Source organism: Crinia signifera, chromosome 7 (assembly GCF_055691185.1).
Source record: "Crinia signifera chromosome 7, ASM5569118v1, whole genome shotgun sequence".
NCBI classification, from domain to species: Eukaryota; Metazoa; Chordata; class Amphibia; order Anura; family Myobatrachidae; genus Crinia; species Crinia signifera.
In genome coordinates this window covers 195349218-195371424 of record NC_139223.1, presented here as the reverse complement: position 1 = coordinate 195371424, position 22207 = coordinate 195349218, and the positions used below count along the sequence as shown (strand labels likewise).

The window sequence follows — 22207 nt, the reverse complement described above, 5'->3', positions numbered from 1 at the left end:
ACAATCTTTTTTTTTTTTACACATATTTTTTTCCCCAGAAGTTATTATTAGAAAACTCTGAATGATTTGCACAAAGTACACATTACTGAGGACAATTAAGTCATCTAAAATTCAAATATATCAAGTAATACATACAGAGAAAGGTACACTACATACTGATGATAACAATGCATATGTGAAGGCCACTTGTTCCGGAACCCAGAAAGTGTATTCATTAGGTTGGAGGATCATTAGCTGTTAATCGTGTCAGATACCAGGATGTTGATGAGAAGCATTTAGCAATCAATAACATTGTCAGGTCAGGGAGGGTTGAGATATAACTTTCCCAGAGTTCAAAAAAAGTGGCAACCTTGGACTCTCAACTAGTGGACCCTTCCATCCAATCCATCCGTTATGAATGAAATAGCTTTTCTTTGAATAGTGCATAGGTTCCCAAACACGGTCCTCAAGGCACCCCAACGGTCCAGGTATTAAGTATATCCATGGTGACTTAATTAGTAACTCAGTCAGTCTGATTTAACCACCTGTGCTGAGCCATGGATATACCTAAAACCTGGACTGTTTGGGTGCCTTGAGGACCGCGTTTGGGAACCTCTGGAATAGTGTAAAGTGAGGAGTCCATAGCTGTAAAATGTATACATTTTTAATTTGACTTTATATAACAAATGTGAGCGACGCTAGCATTTTTAGCAGATATTTTGACCATCTATTACAGAGATGTTGGCACCCAAATGTTAAAATATCGCTTAGTGTGTATGGGGCTTTAGATGCAGAAATGTGTATCAAAGTTTGATGTGAGATAAAGTACCAGCGATCAGCTCCTATCTGTCATGTCAAAGGCTGTGTTGTGAAAAGATGACAGTTAGGGGCTTATTTGCTACTTTGTTTTTATGGTAATGCAACGTCCAATTTTGTCCATAGTGAGACACATACTTGCATGGATGCAAAGTTGTCTCGGGGCATCTTTAGGGTGGTTTGGTAAAGTTTGGGAACCAATGGAACGCCCTCATAACAGACATTCTCCGTTTCTATAATTCTACAAATCTTTAAAATGATATGTTTAAAAATACATGCCTGGTGCGTCCTCCCTCTCCCATTCCACCTGCAACCTGTGGTTTTCCATGTCATCTCAATTACCTCCTATTCCTTCCCCATTAAAGTAAAACCGGTCACTTGTTAAGTTCACTTGCTATAACTCAATGATTTGTATTTCTTTTTATTGTCCTGTATCTGACTGCCAATAAACACTTAAAAAAAAAAAACATTTGGCGTTCACATCCTCCACCCATGTTAAATGCTTGCCTCTCCAGAGTCCTGCGCTGGTGCTGCAGCACATATCACTAGAAAAATAACATTGAGGCCATGTTCACATAGATTTGTGTAGATTTGTGCAGTACAGAAGCCACTAGGAAATATATAGCGTGGTGGTCATGTTCCCAGAAACATGTGCATTCATATTAAGGAAGCCACCACGAAATATAACATGGTTGTCATGTTCCCAGAAACATGTGCATTCGCATTAGAGTAGCCACCACAAAATATAATGTGGTGGTCATGTTCCCCGAAACTTGTGAATTCGCATTAGAGAAGCCACCACAAAATATAACGTGGGGGTCATGTTCCCAGAAACTTGTGCATTCTCATTAAAGAAGCCACCAGGAAATATAACGTGGGGGTCATGTTCCCAGAAACTTGTGATTTCTCATTAGAGAAGCCACCACAAAATATTAAGTGGGGGTCATGTTCCCAGAAACTTGTGCATTCTCATTAGAGAAGCCACCAGGAAATATAACGTGGTGGTCATTTTCCCAGAGATTTGTGCATGTGCTTTAGAGAAGACACCAGGAAATATAATGTGGTGGTCATTTTCCCAGAGATTTGTGCATGCACTTTAGAGAAGACACCAGGAAATATAACGTGGTGGTCATTTTCCCAGAGATTTGTGCATGCACTTTAGAGAAGACACCAGGAAATATAATGTGGTGGTCATGTTCCCAGAGATTTGTGCATGCGCTTTAGAGAAGACACCATGAAATATAACGTGGTAGTCATGTTCCCAGAGATTCGTGCATGTGCTTTAGAGAAGCCACCAGGAAATATAACGTGGTGGTCATTTTCCCAGAGATTCGTGCATGTGCTTTAGAGAAGCCACCAGGAAATATAACGTGGTGGTCATGTTCCCAGAGATTTGTGCATGTGCTTTAGAGAAGCCACCAGGAAATATAATGTGGTGGTCATTTTCCCAGAGATTTGTGCATGTGCTTTAGAGAAGCCACCAGGAAATATAATGTGGTGGTCATTTTCCCAGAGATTTGTGCATGCGCTTTAGAGAAGACACCATGAAATATAACATGGTAGTCATGTTCCCAGAGATTTGTGCATGTTCTTTAAAGAAGCCACCAGGAAATATAACGTGGTGGTCCTATTCCCAGAGATGTGTGCATGCGCATTAAAGAATCCATGAGGAAATATAACATGCTGCCCATGTTCCTAGAGTTTTGTGCATGCACATTAGAGAAGCCATCAGGAATCATAATGGGGTGGCCATGTTCCTAGAGTTTTGTGCATGTGTGGCCACATTAGAAAAGTCACAAGGAATATTGTGCTGGTGCTACACTGTGTCTATTCAACTGCAGAGAGTAGGGGCCCTCAGAGTCTCCACACTGGCCACCTCCTCTCTTAAACGGGCCCTGCCAAAACCTTTCCGTGTCTATTTCCATTAGCTGTAATCAGGCTGATCACTATGCTCAGCCATCTTTCGAGGCTGTTTTTTTTTTCTTCTACATCTGGTTGTTTTTCATCTCCCATAGTTCTGGCCGATGACATAGATATTTTACATGCTTCAGAAAAGGCTTCTTATATCACTGACTGGGAGAGGTCAGGCTGCTTATTACACCACAAAAAAAAAAATAGTTAAGATAGATGGATTAGGGCTTTTAGCAGGATCATCAAGTTATTATCCTTATGGGTAAGCAGTGATTGCCTTGGTTTAAAATGATCCAGCCTATGAGTGGAATGGGATATTTCAGGCATCGGAAGCAAGTTTGTCTTTGGTTTGATTAACAAACTTTGCCTGTGGCTACGTTAACTCTGAATGCAAGCGTATGCAAACAAAGCTCCCTTATATCAGCAGGATGGGAAGACCGCTTCGGATGTTACCACATGTGCTGCTCTGGTCGGCCTATTGCTTCTCTAAGTTACAGCTCACCCCCTAGAGTTGATTTATTATCTCCAAATGGCTTTTAAACAACTGGATGTTTTGTCTGGCTTTAGATTGATATCAGTCTGTTTTCTGATTCACGTTCTTGCATACATTGATCTTATGTTTGCTATACTCGACAGGCCGTGTGCATACGTTAATGCTCTGCTGTGTTTACAATTTATCAGTCTGGTAACCTATTATAAATAGGTTGCTATGGCGGAAACCCTGGGTAACCTTCACGGGTAATCTTTTTGAAAATAAAAGCTTCATATAATAAAAAATATAAATATAAAAGTAGTTAAAATTCGACCAGAAAATGATGCAGTGTATATGATATTATGGGCCGGCTGTAATACTCTTTGAAAGTGATAAAGTGGGGAGTGATAAACAAGCAACCAGCTCATAAGTGTCATTTTGTAATCACCGCTTGTAACAGAGCTGATTGGCTGGTACTTTATCACTATCCACTTTATCACTTTTCAAGGCTTAGTACATCTGGGCTAATGTTACAGCTGACATGGGGGATGGGACCAATAAGTTCAGTAATTTGTTAAAGTGCATACACACTGTCCAATTTTTTTTTAACAATTTTTTTGACCAAGTTCGTTCTTTTTGGTCCTTCTGAACGATATTGGTCAAAATATCTTTCAGCGTGTATGTCACGAACGATGTATGATGATGCCCATACCCGCCAGTTGTTCATCAAGATTGTTCGTCAACTGTGCATGCAGCTCAATTTGGATATCTTTCAAAAAAAGCCTAGAAACTGTAGCTAGATCTTTTGTCTTTCGTCAACATCTTGCGTCCAGGACACTGGGTTCACAGGAAATTGGCCATCAATGTCTTTCATCGAAATTGATCAAAAAAATTGTACAGTGTGTACACACCTTTAAACTGAAGTACAACCAACGATTTGGACTAAATGCCCAGTGAAGGGTATTCTATAAACATCTGTTTTAGAGCTACAGGCATAGTTGTGGTGATTCTTTCGGATTAATGGAAGACCAATGATGGGAAGATCTTTAACCCTTTGAGTGCCAACATCTCTGTGAGAGATGTGCAAATTATCTGCTAAAGATGTCAGCGTCTCTCACATTTGTTATATAAATTCAAATAAAAAATATTGTGTAAAAAAAGATTATATTTCCTATATAAAGGAAAACATTACAGGTCATAATGAGGAATAAAAATGTTTGCTTGGCAATTTTCACACCTATTTTGACAAATTCACTTGGCACTCAAAGGGTTAAAGACTGGGTCCATCCAGGCTTGTGGAGAAAAGAAGTGGATCCTCCAGCTCCACGTACTGTAGCTCCAACATGAAGCTGTGAACCCCATTGGTTGCCAGGATCTGTAGAGAGGCAAATTGTATTCTACATATGAATCTGTAGCCATCTACAATGGTTCTGTTTTGGGTAATTAGAAATATTATATTTATAATCATTTAGGTTTAGATCCATTTGTTCTTTTTGATCTGTACATTAACTAAAAAATAGTGGCATCCAGAATTCCATCTGCAACCTGACAAAGGGTACTAGGAATATGCCTTTCTTTTCTTGAAGCAAATCAAGAGTAATACAATATTTGTTCCTCTAAATACACAGGCTATACATAGAGAGCGCTTACCCCAAAAAATTTTTTAGTCTTCCCTGTATTGTGAGGCCTATCCTTCAGTGTTGAATCCCCTCTTTGTCATTTGGACTTATAAGAGCAACATAAATAATACCGCTTTCAGACCGCAAATGCAGGGTCACACAGGGACTTTGAAACGGATCAGTCGCGATGCAACCCTGCATGTGTGGTCTGTTCAGACCGCAGCAGTGAACTGGCAATATTGCCAGTTCACTGACGTCGGGCGGGGGAGGAGGCAGCGCTTAGAGCTGGCACTGCTCCAAGCGCTGCCTCCTCTATAGTGTGAATGGTAAACGGGTCGCTCGACCCAATTAACCCGTTCACACTGCACAGCAACGAAACGGTAAGAACCCTTCTTTTTACCCGGTTTGTATTGCCGTCTTGCTACCTGTTAGCTCTAACCGGTACCCCCTTCAAATCGCACCAATTACCAGGTCAAATCGGCAAGAAACTGGCATGAACCCGGTAATTAGGTTTGATGTGAAAGGGGTATTAGTCTCATACAGTGACTGATCTGGAGAGTAATATATAAGTTGTATGACACAGTCAGGTGACATAGTTAAATTAAAATGGAATTTAGAAAGATGCATGTAAGGTTGCTAGTTTTAGTGGGAGTGGTTTTAATGTTGCTGTACGTTAGTTAGATCTTGGGTACAGTTCTAGATATTAATGAGTGGCTTTTAAGCTTTGTTTTCTTTAAATTCTGGCACACAATAGACTGATCTGGTTGGTTGGTACTTGCTATCGGCAATATCACCTCTTTTCATTTTAAGAAGTTTTAATAATACCATAAGTCAGGGCCGAAACTAGGGTTTCCGGCGCCCGGGTCAAGGCAGTCATTTGGTGCCCCCCGCCCCCCTCCTTCCCCTAACCGGGGGGGGACCAAATGACCGCCTTGCCCATGGTGACGGAGACCCCCCCTCCCCGCTGACAACATACATACCTGTGTGCAGCCAGCGGGGGTTCGGGGACAGGCAGCGGGGTTCCGGGGACTGGTGTAGCCGGCAGCTTGACTCCGTCCATCTCCTACTAGCGCGACGGCGGGAAGCGCTGATGACTTTGAAAAGACTTGCCGGACGCTGATTGGCTGAATTCAGCCAATCAGCGTCCGGCAAGTCTTTTCAAAGTCATCAGCGCTTCCCGCCGCCGCGCTAGTAGAAGTCAAAGTAAATGTGATAATCACCTATATTGCAGTATAGGATATGGGTATATCTGTGACGGTAACCTATGGGCATATAATGCCCTACTAGTTATGCTTTATGTCAAATATCATTGCTTATTTGTTTGGAAAGTATAACATCCCCACAGGGGACATTAAAAGGGTGTACATAATCTGTATAAACGCCTTCACTGAAGGCATATAACGTTTCATAGGAATGATACGTGTGGTACTGGTGGAATAGAGTATGGACTTGGTTCCCCACTGGAGTGGAATGATATAGACCACTCAGAGCAGACTACCCACCGGACCCTTTCAAATGCCCAGTTTAAGGGGAACACTGACTTTTGAACATGGACACTGAGTAATAAAGTTACAGCCTCGTGGGGAGAGCGGGAACACTGTGTGTGCACGAGAAGGATATAAATAGAACAAGCCAGTTACCGTTGGCACGCAGTTTCTCAGATAAAACTGGCTGCAGCAGAGTAACGCAGCTGGATAGGAGCGCAGAAGCGGTGCTGGGAATAGAGTGAAGTTTACCGGAGGACCTGCTGATTGAGAGGCAGCTCCGGTGTGTGATCCGGTACCCAGCGTGAGTCTCCTGGTCCGGCCGGAAGAAACAGAGAAAGTCCGGTGGGCGGCGCCGGAGTGACGTGTCAGGCAGAAGGCGGTGTTTTAGGAGAAGGCCGGTCCGGAGGGAAGCGATCTCGCTCTGGCGGCAGCTGAGGCAAAGAACAGGCATCAGAGGCAGAGACCAGGCGGTCCGGAGGCGGAAACCAGGCGGTCCAGGGGCAGAAACAGATGGAGGGGCGGTGAGTAATTGTCTAGTCACAGCTCGGTCCCAGTCAGCTGCCTGTCAGCCTGCATAGGACCTGACAGCGCCCCCCACCTCCAGCGCCCGGTGCACGTGACCCCCCAGCCCTGCATAAGTGTTTATAGAAAATATGCATGAAAGAACATTGCTGGTACCCAAAGGAGTGCATGCATGCGCAAGTCTCTGGAAACATGACACCGGCCATGTTCCTGAGACCTAAATCGTTACTGCGCATAAGTGGCGGCCATTTTAGTGTCGGTTTAGTCACAAATGCAGGGGCCGGTGCGGGACTCTGGAGAGGTAAGTAGTAAAACATGGGTGCGATGAGTGCCTCCATGGGATCAGGGGCCCGTGTACACTGCACCCATTATGGAAATGCCTATGCTGGGACCTGTTCTGTAGTAAGAATGTCATTGGCCCTTATATGTGACATATATGTGATTTGAGGAAATGGGGTATCTTCATGTTATCTGTGGTCAACACTGGATTCCAACGCCATCCCCAACACACTAAGATCTAGAGTACAGTGGTGGCTTTGGTTCAAACATAATTTTACATTTTTTTTATTGCTTTCTCCACGGAACACGTCCAGGTGCCATAGCTCTATATTTATATGGAGTATTGAAATTTGTGTTGCTGGTGTTAAATAATTATTATATGTCACATATCTGTTACAAATAGTAAATTATATATTGTTTGAATTTGTATAATTAAGCTGCACTTAAAACCTGTTTCGTAAGTGTTTGCGGATTAGACTTTCTGGGTGAAATGTAATAGGATGAGAGAATCAGAAAGTGAGAGATTTGGTGAGAAATCTCCAGGTGTTTTTTTTTTAAAGCGGCAATCACTTACACTGTAAAATCATACTGTTTTTTGCAGTGTAAATGATTGCCGCTTTAAAAATAAAACAAAATGGGAGATTTCTTACCACATCTGTCACTTTCTGATTTTCTCTTCCTATTACAGTTCACCCTCTGTATTGGGCTCTTTACTGAATGAACGTGGGGCACTCCCTGATCAACTACCATAGTGCAGACCTGAACGTACAGCTGTGGTGGCCGATTACTGATCGACTGTGCATGCATATGTGCAACACCCGGCAGCAATGAAGTCCTACTGTTTTTGAGTGCTGGGCATTCGCATTCGAAAGGTGATTGACAGGAAGTAGGCGTCAGGGGGTAGTAACTGGCGTTTAGTGGGAGTGCTAAGCAAAGCGCAGGTGTGTCAGGAAAAACACTGGGAAGTGGCAGGGTAAATGCTAGACGTGCCTTGAGTGCCTTGAGACGTGTGTGTCCGCTCCAGGCCGACTAGGCCTGTTTTTATCACAGCACTGTTTTTATCTATGGTTACACTATGCCCTGCAATGAGTTGTGCACAGTGTAAAAATCATGGTGTGGTGACCGGCTTGCGATGGGATTTGGACATATTCACACGACTGCAAATAGATGTGTAGCCATACACATCTGTTCGCACGGCGGCACATTAATTCGCTTGGCGGCATTTCACTCTAAAGAGGCTTCGTCTTAACTAAGCCCTGGCCGCTGCAAATTCGAGGCCGTGCGATCAAGTCTGAATTACCCCCATAATGTCTGCCCAGCTGTAAAGCTGGGTACACACTTGTCCAATTCTCATCCATTCGGACCTTCAAGCTACCAGTTGGTTTGACGTTGATAGAGTGTATACACTCTGGTTTCATCCAACTATGGTCATGTAAAGAGATTTTTTATTTATTTCTAGATACAAATTTTATTGATAGTACGAGAGATAATACGAGAGATTGTACACCTCTGTGCAAAGGTCCAGAGAAGAAAAGGGATACAGCCACAGTTCTTAATATACCAACCAAAAAATAAATAATACGATTCAACAAGTAAACATTCATGTGTGACTAGTAAGTATACATTCTCATCCTATTTTTAAAAGGCAAAAAGAAGGGACGGTACTTATGTAGTATCTGGGCGTCCGATTTTGTGATTGTATGCCTTACCTTAAGGCATACAATCAGATGCGATGCGATGCGATTTTGCATAGGATTCAATGTTAAGAAGGTCCTGTTCATTTCCCCACTATCCAAGTGGGCATAGAGTTGATTTTATATAGCGTGGCGAGCGCAGCGAGCCACCGAGCCCGAAGCGTGGCGAGCGGTTGCATATTTCTTAAAAAGTATTCTGTGTCCCCTCGCGGGGCTCGGTGGCTCGCTACGCTCGCCACAGGTTTATATCCAACTCCATGCCCACTTGGATAGTGGGGAAAGGAAAAGGGCCCCTTTTTCCCATTGAATTCTATGTTAAAATGGACTCAGACCATTTTAACATTAATTCCTACGGAAAAATCTTGACCATCGCATACGATTTGGCCGCATGCGATGCGATGCGACGAGATGCGATCCGATCCGATTTCTAAATCGGACGCCCAGATACTACATAAGTACCGAAGGGACTTTTCAGCGGAAAAAAAAGAATAGCCGGGCAATATCTAGATATGTGTAGCTCAAGGTACAATGGGGCAGATATTAAGTCTGGTGAAGAGACAAAATGGAGATAAAGTAAAAGGTGATAACTCACCATCCAAACAGCTGTATTTGAAAAATGACAGTTAGGTCAAATGACAGTTGATTGGCTGGTGCATTATCACCTTCCACTTTATATTCACATTTAGCCAGATGTATCAAGCTTCAAAAAGTGATAAAATGGAGAGTGATAAACAGCCAGCCAATCAGCTCCTACATGTCATGTTACAGGCTGGGTTTCAAAAGTAGAAGTAGAAGCTGATTGGCTGGTGGTTTATCACTCTCCTCTTTATCACTTTTGAAGCTTGATACAGTTGGCCCTTTATCTCTTCACCCGGCTTAACCCCTTCGTTGGTATGCCTGGAAATTTTTCGTGCGGAGCTGCGCTGCCGGCTTTCCCGAGAAATTCTGGGCATGCCACGGTAAGGAAAGGGTGCGCCAGTGGTGCCTCCAGCGATAAACCACTGACGCACCACCATCCCCTCTGTCGCTGATCAAACCCCCCCCCCCCGTCCCTGTCGCTGGCCTATAAGGTCTGTGGAACCAGATATTTAAAGCCGCTGAAAAATCCACAGACCAGATCACCAATCACAGAACCACGTGGTACTACGTTTCAGTGTCCATGTCGACTATGTCGACATTCGGGTAAAAAAAAAACAGTAAAAAAAAAACCTATGTCAACCTTTTGACTGTCTACCTTGGCCATGTGTACATAATGCGTGTGTCGACCTACACCCATGTCGACCTTTTTGCATGTCGACCTAATGGTGTCGACCCAGTGCATGTCGACCTAACTGCAGGATCCATACCCCGTGATGAGTTTTGGAAAGTTACCTTAATTGTTGTCAATACAGTAAGTTATTAGTGGCAAACTGACTAAAAGACATTACAGTAATGTTCTTTGCAAACCAAATTTAAAATAATAATATATGGTTCATATAGTAAGGTAATTAATATATTGGTAAACTTTACCTCTTCTTTCCTCTAATCTAAACTCATGTTCTCTTGTCCTAGAGTCCTTCCTTACAGTAAAAAGGGCGTCTGACAGTTCCTTATATTGGCCACTGATATATTTGCACGTTAAGTATGTCCCAACTTAAACGTCTCTTTTCTAGCGTAAACAATCCTAAATGGTTCAATCTATCTTCATAGTTTAAATTCTCCATTCCCTTTATTGGGATATGATGGTATTGTCAACCCGACTTAGGTCGACAGTCATTGGGTCGACAGGCAACAAGGTCGACAGGGTTCTAGGTCGACATGGATGAAGGTCGACAGGTGTCTAGGTCAACACATGGGACAAGGTCGACAGGTCGCGAGGTAGACAAATGTGTTAGGTCGACATGGGTTAGGTCGACAGGTCGCGAGGTCGACATGGGTTTTTTCACTGTTTTTTTAGCTGATATGTGTCAACAGGCGGTGTTTCATGCCCTACCATCCACTAGGGCGTGGTGGGAGAATAAAATAGTGTGCCCAAGACACCGTGCCCAAAGCATCGCAACCTGTCGACCTAACCCATGTCGACCTAACACATTTGTCGACCTAAACCCATGTTGACCTTGTCCCATGTCGACCTAGAACCCTGTCGACCTTGCTGTCTGTTGACCCAACGGTGTCAACCTAACGATTGTCGATCCACACCCCCCTTTATTAGCTTTGTTGCTCTTCTTTGGATTTTTTCAAATTCTATGTTGTCCTTTTTATAGTGTGTATAGTGTATACAGAAATGTACTCTGTATCCTAGATGTGGTCTAACCAATGCTTTGTACAGTGGCATAATTACAGTTGAGTTTCTAGTCACCATGCCCCTTTTTATGCAGCTAGTATCCTGTTGGCCTTATTGGTTGCTATATGACATTGAGCACTAGACCCCAGTTTGTTATCTTTTTGGACTCCTAGGTTCTGAATTACCCAATGCCTCCCTGCTTAGGTTATAGTTAGCACACTGGTTATGGTTCCCAATATGCATAACCTTGCATTTATCCACAACTAACCTCATTTTCCACTTTTTTGCCCATTCGCGAATATGTGCGGCCTAGCGAGCCAACCTGAATTAGGCCCAGAGTTTGGGACACAAAATCTTTTTTTTCTTTTGGTGTCGAAATGTTTAAGATGTAACCAGTATCACATGCTCTCAGCACAATAAGTCGGCACTGGGACATTAACTTTTTGCTTCTTTATTTTTGCAACATGATGAAGGTATCAGGTGGCCAGGCCTACAAACCCACTCACTGCAGCCTATTCACAAACGAGATCTCTCTTTGTAGGTGTCCAATTTCCTTATGGTCCCTAACTTCTCAAAGGATGAGGGGACCTGTGGTGAGATCCCAACAGCTCAAGTAAGGCATGTAGAGGGTTCATCTTAAAATATGTTCACCCAAAAGGTGAAACTAATTAAGGAGCACTATGGGAATTTGGACCCACTGTTCCGAGGCTTTTAGAGAATTCTGGCTTGTTTTTCATCTTCGGCATTTTTATCAAGCTAAACATCCCAATTATTTGCAGATTCATTTGTTCTGATTTCCCCGTATACATTGGCTTCATAATTCACATTGCAACTAATTGTAATTAAGCTTTTAAATTGATTGCACTTATTATAAATTTAAATTAGAAGCATTTGTAGTATTGATATAACTTTTATGAACGGACTGTAATATTTGCATACATCTCTTTGCACTAGGTATTTAGTGGCGGATACCACGGGGACACATCTGAAACATTTCTTGTGGGGAACGTGGATGAATACGGGCAAGAACTAGTTGAGATTGCCAGAAGATGCAGGGATGAAGCAATAGCAGCTTGCAAACCTGGAGCTCCCTTCTCTGTGATCGGAAACACAATCAGGTGACCTACGGAATGTAGTGACAAGTGAAGGGAAGGATGGCAAGTGGGACACGGGTTATTGGTAGTCTGGTATAAAGCTGATGACATGTTTTATGATTGGAAACCATCATTTGACTGATACCAGTGTGTGAAAGACCAGACTGTATTGCTGCTCTTTGGGTAAGAAAGATTTTTAAAAAGTGAATTACCTTTGGGTCAGTAAAGATAACTGTGTAAAGAGAGGAAGATGTGTATAAAATAACTGGCGTAAATGTTAGACTTGCCGGCGAACAATTTCAGCTGGGCATCAAAAACGTAAATGGCCTATCACTGAATGTGCACCTGTTGCAAAAATGAAATCATGTATAAATATATACATTTATTACGGGTTTTACACGTTTTGTGTGTGTGTGTTTATATATATATATATATATATATATATATATATATATATATATATATATATATATATATATATAGACATTGGATGGGCTCTGCACACACTAAATTAACTGATAATAAATAGTGGAGATTTGGTTCATGAATTGATCAATGCATTTAAGCCTGCAGCCCCCGTCAAGGGACCCCACTGTTCTGCAGGTCCTACCACTATCGCTGAAAATGGCTGCAATACACATAGCTATCACATCAATGTTTGATACCAGGCATGCTATCAGGTCTGAAGCTCACAGCAGACTTTGCTTTTATAGGTGAGCAGCTACCAACACACCTGTCACTAATCATCTAGGGAAATGGCTAACACAAGCTATGGAATCTTAGTTAAAAACAGGGTGCATGAGAGAATGTGACCACAATAAGACTAATTAAAAAAATTAATCTAATAAACAATATATACACTTAACATCGGCACTCACCTTTCCTAGTTTTGGGGTGCCCTATGGCTTGTGACCACATTGTTTAAACAGACATTGGATGGGCTCTGCACACACTAAATTAACTGATAATAAATAGTGGAGATTTGGTTCATGAATTGATCAATGCATTTAAGCCTGCAGCCCCCGTCAAGGGACCCCACTGTTCAGCAGGTCCTACCACTATCGCTGAAAATGGCTGCAATACACATAGCTATCACATCAATGTTTGATACCAGGCATGCTATCAGGTCTGAAGCTCACAGCAGACTTTGCTTTTATAGGTGAGCAGCTACCAACACACCTGTCACTAATCATCTAGGGAAATGGCTAACACAAGCTATGGAATCTTAGTTAAAAACAGGGTGCATGAGAGAATGTGACCACAATAAGACTAATTAAAAAAATTAATCTAATAAACAATATATACACTTAACATCGGCACTCACCTTTCCTAGTTTTGGGGTGCCCTATGGCTTGTGACCACATTGTTTAAACAGACATTGGATGGGCTCTGCACACACTAAATTAACTGATAATAAATAGTGGAGATTTGGTTCATGAATTGATCAATGCATTTAAGCCTGCAGCCCCCGTCAAGGGACCCCACTGTTCTGCAGGTCCTACCACTATCGCTGAAAATGGCTGCAATACACATAGCTATCACATCAATGTTTGATACCAGGCATGCTAACAGTGGGGTCCCTTGACGGGGGCTGCAGGCTTAAATGCATTGATCAATTCATGAACCAAATCTCCACTATTTATTATCAGTTAATTTAGTGTGTGCAGAGCCCATCCAATGTCTGTTTAAACAATGTGGTCACAAGCCATAGGGCACCCCAAAACTAGGAAAGGTGAGTGCCGATGTTAAGTGTATATATTGTTTATTAGATTAATTTTTTTAATTAGTCTTATTGTGGTCACATTCTCTCATGCACCCTGTTTTTAACTAAGATTCCATAGCTTGTGTTAGCCATTTCCCTAGATGATTAGTGACAGGTGTGTTGGTAGCTGCTCACCTATAAAAGCAAAGTCTGCTGTGAGCTTCAGACCTGATAGCATGCCTGGTATCAAACATTGATGTGATAGCTATGTGTATTGCAGCCATTTTCAGCGATAGTGGTAGGACCTGCAGAACAGTGGGGTCCCTTGACGGGGGCTGCAGGCTTAAATGCATTGATCAATTCATGAACCAAATCTCCACTATTTATTATCAGTTAATTTAGTGTGTGCAGAGCCCATCCAATGTCTGTTTAAACAATGTGGTCACAAGCCATAGGGCACCCCAAAACTAGGAAAGGTGAGTGCCGATGTTAAGTGTATATATTATATATATATATATATATATTATTTTTTTTATTATGATTATTTTCTTTAAGTATTATATATCTGTGTATATGCACAGATACAAATTATATATTCAAAATAAGCACAACAAATATGTAGTTCTAAGCATAAGTTACGTAATTTTTCTATGACTTACGCTGATACTAATCGCCACAAAATATATATGTTATGCCTCTTGTTGCAGGCCAGTAAAATAGACATCCCTTCATCGTTCATCATTGCTCTATACAATTAGAACACACTTTGCCACGTGGACATTCAAATGGAACTTGAGAGAAAAGTATATGAAATGAGGCAAAAAAAAACCTCAATGTATCATTTATATGTATTTATTGCTATAGAAATGTTGTAACTGATTCAGAATCTAACTTTAGCAAAACCTCTTTGGGTTATATCTCCAAAGCTTTTATTGTAGACTTTGCACAAAATTGTGTTTTTGACAGTTTTAAATTATAGGCTAACTATCATCTGGGGGGAAAAAAAAGGATAGTGTATTTTTCTTCTTTTATAGGAAATGTTGAATCAGACCCCTACTGGGAAGAGAAATTTAATGCATATCTCACTATCTTACTATCCATGAATATAATGGAATGGAATTCAGAATGCAGTTTTATTTTTGCAAAAGGGATGAGTCGATAGGGGCACCTCGTATTTTCGAACACCTAGGGTTCAAACAAATTTACTGGTGGCGTTCTTGCATTTTAACAAAATGTATTCTTATGTGGAAAGGGCCAGAGTGTACGAAATTCTTATTCAGGCATTGTATGGAGCTCTGCATTCATAGCTTTGTCTAAAGGGCATGTCAGCCTTTGATTCTTTCTGAGAGGTAATTATCCTTTTCCTGTCACGGAACAACAAATGATAGCTAACTACACAGGCACATTTGCGGTAGTCACATTCATCAACTGCAGAAAAAAAACTTCAATTTAATTGTGCAACCCAGCTGCACATGAGCGTCGCAGCATATCTGTTGTTTTGTCGTTCCTTTCTTTCTATTCCTCCTTCCAGATTTATTTTTTTCTTAACTTTTTTTTTTCCATGATTATTTTATTTTATTTTTTCATTTTTGTCTATTCCTCCTTTTTTTTTTACTCTGCACTTTCTTGTTAAAGTAATTTTCTCTTATGGCTTTTTTTTTACCTTTTTTTTTTTTCCTTTTTTCTTCTCCCCCCATTGAAGGATATGAATGTAGAAAATTATCACAATTACTCATATAATTGAGCCTCTTTGTAGCAAGTGCAACTCCTGTAGCCTTTCTCCTTCATGAAAATGGTTTCATTATAGGGTTTTTTCATATTCCCTGACACCATCTACACTGAGGAACAGTCGCGCAGATGAGATGTTCTTGGAACAGCGCAGATCAGTAAGGTCACAGTAGGAATAATTAGCTCTGCTATGGAAAGAGCTTGTAGGCCTTTTACCGCTACATAAATGTACTGTCCGTGGCTTTTAGTCAGAGAAAAAACTTACTAACAAATGGAACTCCCGCCTACTACTTTGAAAAAAAAAATTTGTATCAACACTACAATTTTCTATCATTAAGACTAATAACACAGAGCCTGCTATACATCAAGAGGAATAAAAAGAAAAATCTCACATTCAAGTAGCGGCTGGGTGCTGACCTTTGTTCCCTTTTTGTGTGTATGTGTGTGTGCAACTTGACAAAAAAAAATGGGGTCCCACACATTACGCCAACACCCAGGTGAATAGTAGCTGTTTTTTGTTTCCTATTTTTTTTTTTATCTCTGAGTAATCTCTATATAGGGAAATTTTGTTTCCCTAAAATTCACTGCATTAATCTAAGGTGTTAAAAGAAATAAATAATAATAAAAAAAGGTGTCTTGGATGTTATTAAATCAGCATATGATTTAAATATACAAGTGTAGAGATTTAATTTGCATAGTGAAATTATTAATTGTAGGGGAGGGGTATAGTTTAGCCCTGAAAACAAATGTATCCATACTGATTCTTATTTAAATTTCTACAGATGGGTGCCATTCCTATTGTGTCATTGACTGGCATGCATACAGTAAATGGTAATTGGTCTATTTTTTTTTTTTTTTTCACTTTTTAATTTTGGATACTGCTGAAGGAATGATACGTAACAAGGAAAGTCTGCTTTATTAAATATTTGGGATAAAAATCCAGAAAAACAAAATAAGAATATATTAACAATAAATCAGGATTTTGATAAATTTACTTTGTTGAACTATAAAAGTTTTAACCCTTTGAATTGGTGGCCACCTTACAAGTAAAGGATTCAGGAAGTTAAGTTTTACGGAACCAATTCATTCAACTTTTGTAGAACCCACACATTCCTGTCTTGGACAGTGAAAGTTAAATTGAAGTAGATTTGAAAATTATTTCTAGCCAATCTAACTAAATATAAAAAATTGATTTCACTGAACAGTATTCTCTTAAAAAATGGCAATTGTGTATAAATAAAAAAAGGAGTAATTGGGAACTGTACTATATGTATAGGTGGTGAATATATTTTGATATATTGTTGGAATAAAATTAAACATTTATTTTTGTTGCATTATTAAATTTACAAAGCAATAAAACTGACAAAGAAAATAAATTCTGTTGTCAGTTTAAATAAGGTGGTATGGTTACTGTAAATTACAATTATGCTATTTACTGTACTTGAATGTGCAAGGACATAAATATTTACTTTTTACTATCCATCACATTTGCTTTTGAGAAAAGAACCACAAGATAAGTTTAACATTTATTGAAAAGAAAATGGAATAATTTATGTTCCGTTTATAAATAAAAAATGTTTGAATGAACAGTTTATGGCTTCAGCAAGTATGCTCTGTATGAAAACATGTATGTACTTTACAACAAAAATCCATGTGAAACTAGTTCTTTAAACATAGAAACAGAATTTTAATGGCAGATAAGAACCACTTGGCCCATCTCGTCCTGCCCCTTTTCTCTAAGCACATTGTAAAGTTGACCAATTGCCTAGATAGGTCATCTGATGTATGCCTTGAACTATGGTTTATATGAATGTTATAAATTCATTGAGCAAGAGGGATATATATTTGAGGCAGGGGGCACCAATGTGATTTAAAGAGCATTTTTGGATACAAATAAAGGGATGTAATAGCGTCTGAGTTTGTTGGAGGTGTGGGACACCAACTAAGGGGATATTCTATCCCTGAAGATATTTCCGTTCCTCGGAAATATCTGACATTTAGTGTAGTATATACCGAATTCGTATTTGATCTATTCAATGTTCTTCTTTTTTTCCCAAAAACATTCCAAAAGTTGAGAAAATGTGGATGTGTTTTGTTTACTGAACAATATTCTTGTGAATATAAAGAGTTAACATGCCTCAGTGACACTAGTTTCTAGTAATTTCTCCACATTATTAGGACATACATCTACTTCCTAAATTTTGACCACCTCAATAAAACCTGCACATCCTATAACAAATAGGGTATTGGGCCAGGGTCAGTTTAGATGAGACTACAGACCTACACATAAAATAGCCCATCAGCTTAAGAGGACAAGGATGTCTAGTCTCCCAACTATCCACACATCTGGCCATATATCATGTGTGATTTCTATTTCCCTCAGGAACTACATTTTTTTCTACTGTACTGTGTGATCTGTTTAGGAGAACATTGATAATGTAGGGGATGAACACGCCTACATGTCACTGGCCACACCCTCACACTACCTGCTTCTCACAATAATCCCTTGATCATTTTCAACCCCAAGTCCATGTGGCCTTCCATTTCTGCTATCCCTGCAGAAGCTCAGGACTCCGTTTTATGATACATCCAGTACTCCAGTTGCTCTTTTTAGATATATAAAGTATAGATTTATTTATTATTTATTTATTTGCAGTTTCTTATATAGCGCAGCAGATTCCGTTGCGCTTTACAATAGATGGATGAAGTCTTTCAATACTGCAATCTATGCTTTCATCTGCATCTCATCTTCAAATAAGGGGTATTTCCTGCTATGAAGGATCAATTTAGTACCACTGGGTTGGAGTGGGGAATATATTAAGCAAAGGTGATCAAAATAATGTCTGCATTTTAATAGCAATTCTAGATCATTTTAATGAAATATACCATTACGTCACTACAAATTAGGTCTACCCTAGAAAATGTTGTATTCTTGGTAGGTTGCCATAGAGCTTGGAAATCATAACTAAATTTTGGAAGGCTACATTAATTGTCTGGACCACATATAACAACATAGCCCATGATGTTTCTACAGGCTGCACCACAGTAATACTGAACCTATTGAACCTCACTTGAGCATGAGATATAGAATTTCTTTGACAAGACGGATATAGGAAAAAAATCTTTTAATTGTAGTAGACAAATGAAATGTACTTGTAAAATAAAAGGTGAAACGAGTTAAAAATATCAAGTTTGAAATGTCATTAGATAACTTGTATAGGGCATGTAAGGATAGCCTGGAACAGGTGTGTGTTTAGCTTAAGTGGTAAAATGACCATGGAGTGACCAGAGGTCTTCTCGAACTCTCTTTAGTTTCATCTTGAAAAAAAATATTACATTGATTCAAGTTTAAATTGATTATTGTTCCCTGGAATCTGAGAACAAACATTAATAAAAATATCAGGGTCACTTACCTTTTGATCAGTTTTATTTGAATTGATAGTTATCGAAGAAAGTTAGCTTGCAGATTATATTTATTTTTGTTTTGGGGAATTAAATGTTGCTTCTTAGTAGTTTTGCAGAAAGTTTTTTTGAGCAATGTTCTTATAATATCGCTACATACCTGGATTTAGGAATATTCAAACTCCATGTACTGTACAATGTTTATAAGGTTTAAGAGCCCACCCAATATATCCCTATCATTTCACAATTTAGATTTTGAAATATCTTTCAAATTTGTTTATGAGTGCTACTAGACCTAATTATAACTACAGCTGTGTATTATTTCCATACAGTGGGGCAGTACGGATGGTGTAATGGTTAGCATTACTGCCTCACAGCACTGAAGTCATGGGTTTCATTCCCACCATGGCTCTAACTGTGCAGAGTTTGTATATTTTCCCCGTACTTGTTTGGGTTTCCTCCGGGTACTCCGGTTTCCTCCTACAATCCAAAAGTATACTGGTAGGCTAATTGGCTCCCAACAAAATTAATCCAAGAATGTCTGTGTGTACATATACATGTGTTAGGGAATACAGATTTTAAGCTCCACTGGGGCAGGGACTGATGTGAATGTTCAAATATTCTCTCTGTAAAGCGCTGCAGAATATGTATGCGCTATATAAGAAACTGTTAATAAATAAATACACAAGGCAAGTATCTATCTATCTTTACTATTTACTCTTTTCTTAAATTTAAATCGTATTGGCAATCGGCTGTCACATGTTTTGGATAGCCAATTCGATCCTGATTTCAGAACTGAGAAAAACCAAACCCATACATATATTTGAATTCAATAATGTAGAGATATGTTTCACTCATCACCAATGCCATCTCTCTTGTATGTATGTACTGTATGTATGTATGTATGTATATATATATATATACATACATATACACATACACAATGTGTCCGGCACTGCCCACACTTCTGTATCAACTTGCCCGGGTGCCCTCCTCGGTGGTGACTCCACTGTATAGAATAGGCAATAACAGGCGTCACTCCGGGACTTCAGTGCATACGGTCTATGCCGTTTCGGGCTGTCGCCCTTCGTCAGGACCAACACTTACACCAACATTATGCTGTACAAAATAGAGACAGCACCTTGCACTTTCATTGAACGTCCTGATGACAAGATCAAATGTGTCTTGAAACGTTGACGACGATGTTTGCTTAATCTTCATGTGCACTATAAAAATCCTTTGAGACCTAAGCCGTGAGAGTGCTGCCTTCTTCCTGGGGATCCCAATAAAAGTCCCAGGATATTTGTTCCTATATATATATAGATATAAAGGATGCTGCTTTCATCTGGAGACACTACTTTCCTGTATAAGGCTGCCTTAAAGCGATACTCACCAATAAGTGGACTATCCTTGTATGCGAGATTTTATGTATCCCCTGGCTACCCTGGAACTTATTTCATGTTAAAAAGGTTCTACGTAAAGAACGTAACATTCTGTAGCAACCATTCTACCTTTTTGTTCCTTATTTCTATCTGCGACCTCTAAGAACATCCGTACAACGCATAATCCAGATCACCCCTGAGGAAGTCCCAAGGGACGAAACGCGTAGGGTTATATCTGAAATTCTCATTGTGAACATCACTTGATGTTGGCTTTCATATTTTATTGTCTTCTGGATTGTAAAATTATTTTGAACTGTAAATCGATGTACCAATGTGTTGAATAAAAAACTACTTTTTAAAAATCTGCTTTAATATAGAGGTGAAAAAAACTACTTAGGGCGCACATCTATTCCTTTTTCTTTCCATATAGATATATATGGATATATAGATATATCTATAGATATATATAGATCTATATATATATATATATATATATATATATATATATATATATATATATATATATATATATATATAGTACTCTTACTGCGTATGCTCCATGAAAGGGCACATGTAAGTTTGGGCGATGCGGAGTTTTATGCATATTGATCTCATCTACATTAACAAACATAAGATGTGTAATGACAGAGTGACAGCACACAAGGGACAGAACACAGAGGGGGGTGTGACTGATAGAATACAGAAGGGGGGTGACAGAAAACAGTGACTGATCTTAAGGTGTGTACACACGGCAGATCCTGCCGTGAGATGCGAGTCCCGATGCGATCAGATCGCAGATCTGCACTATATAGTCTTGCCTGCCCTCTCTATCTGGCTGCTGCTTTGCGCTCACACGGGAGCACGCATTGGCAGCACATCGGGCTTCCAAGCCCTAAAAAAGCATGCGACTTGAATGCGATATGGCTTCCGATGTTCGCTATATCGGTAACATCGGAAGCTAAATCTTACCGTCTGTGCACACTATTAGAGGGGGTGTAATAGAGTGAAAGTGGGGGGCTGTCACTGAACTAAGAGGGCATCGTTTGAATACACAAACTGCGAGGTACACTACATTTCCCATAAGAAAACAACGGTGAGGACCAACTGGCGAACAGGGTGAAGCTTGCTGTTAATTTTTGGCTAACCGGAAGCGATGAATACAGTGAGGTGACTGTCCTTCTCGCCAAGAAAAAAGCGATCCTCGCCAGAAAAAGCAGCGAACTGGGAGCATTGAATACTGCCCTTTGAAACAGTTGGCCATTTGCACACAACTCTGCCTATAAAACTCACGGCTATCTTTTGACAATCTGCGTCTGAATTTTACAAACCATGGTTCCAGACAGTTGGAAGATTGAATTCCGACTATTAAATTGACTTCAGAAACGGATGATATTCCAACTGTCAGAAACATTCGGACAGTCAGAATCAAGGTTGAAATCCCCCTTAGAAGTGATCTAACATTAGCTATGTCAGGGAAAATATGAAGTCATTCCAGTGCCATTGTGATTTTCAACTGTGTATTAAGTAATTAACTTTTAAAATGAAGGTACTTGTGTAGTTTCACGGCGCCATTGTGGCGCCGTGGGTTTGTGTCCAGCTGCGGGGCTGAAAACTCCATGCCAAGGTGTATAGATCGTACCCCCACTATCCACGTTGGCATGGAGTTGATTTTAGATAGCGTGGCGTGCGTAGCGAGCCACCAAGCCCGCAGCGTGGGCGAGCAAAGCGAGCCCCGCAAGGGGACACAGACACACGGCGCCGTGAAAGTACACAAGTACCGAAATGAAAAACAATTAGTAATTTCAAATATAAAAACGATTATAAAATGTAGACTAATATAGTGTTGAAAGTGTAATA

At 40.1% G+C, this 22207-nt stretch overlaps 1 protein-coding gene across 3 annotated transcripts in view; it reads left to right on the top strand.

Moving 5' to 3' along the window:
* METAP1D (methionyl aminopeptidase type 1D, mitochondrial) overlaps positions 1–22207 on the top strand; it is a 182305-nt gene that overhangs the window by 105556 nt on the left and 54542 nt on the right. For all 3 annotated transcript variants that reach the window (XM_083154812.1, XM_083154813.1, XM_083154811.1), the window contains one exon: positions 11997–12160. In XM_083154812.1, the coding sequence (XP_083010938.1) occupies positions 11997–12160 (164 nt within the window). The remainder of the gene's footprint in view (positions 1–11996; positions 12161–22207) is intronic.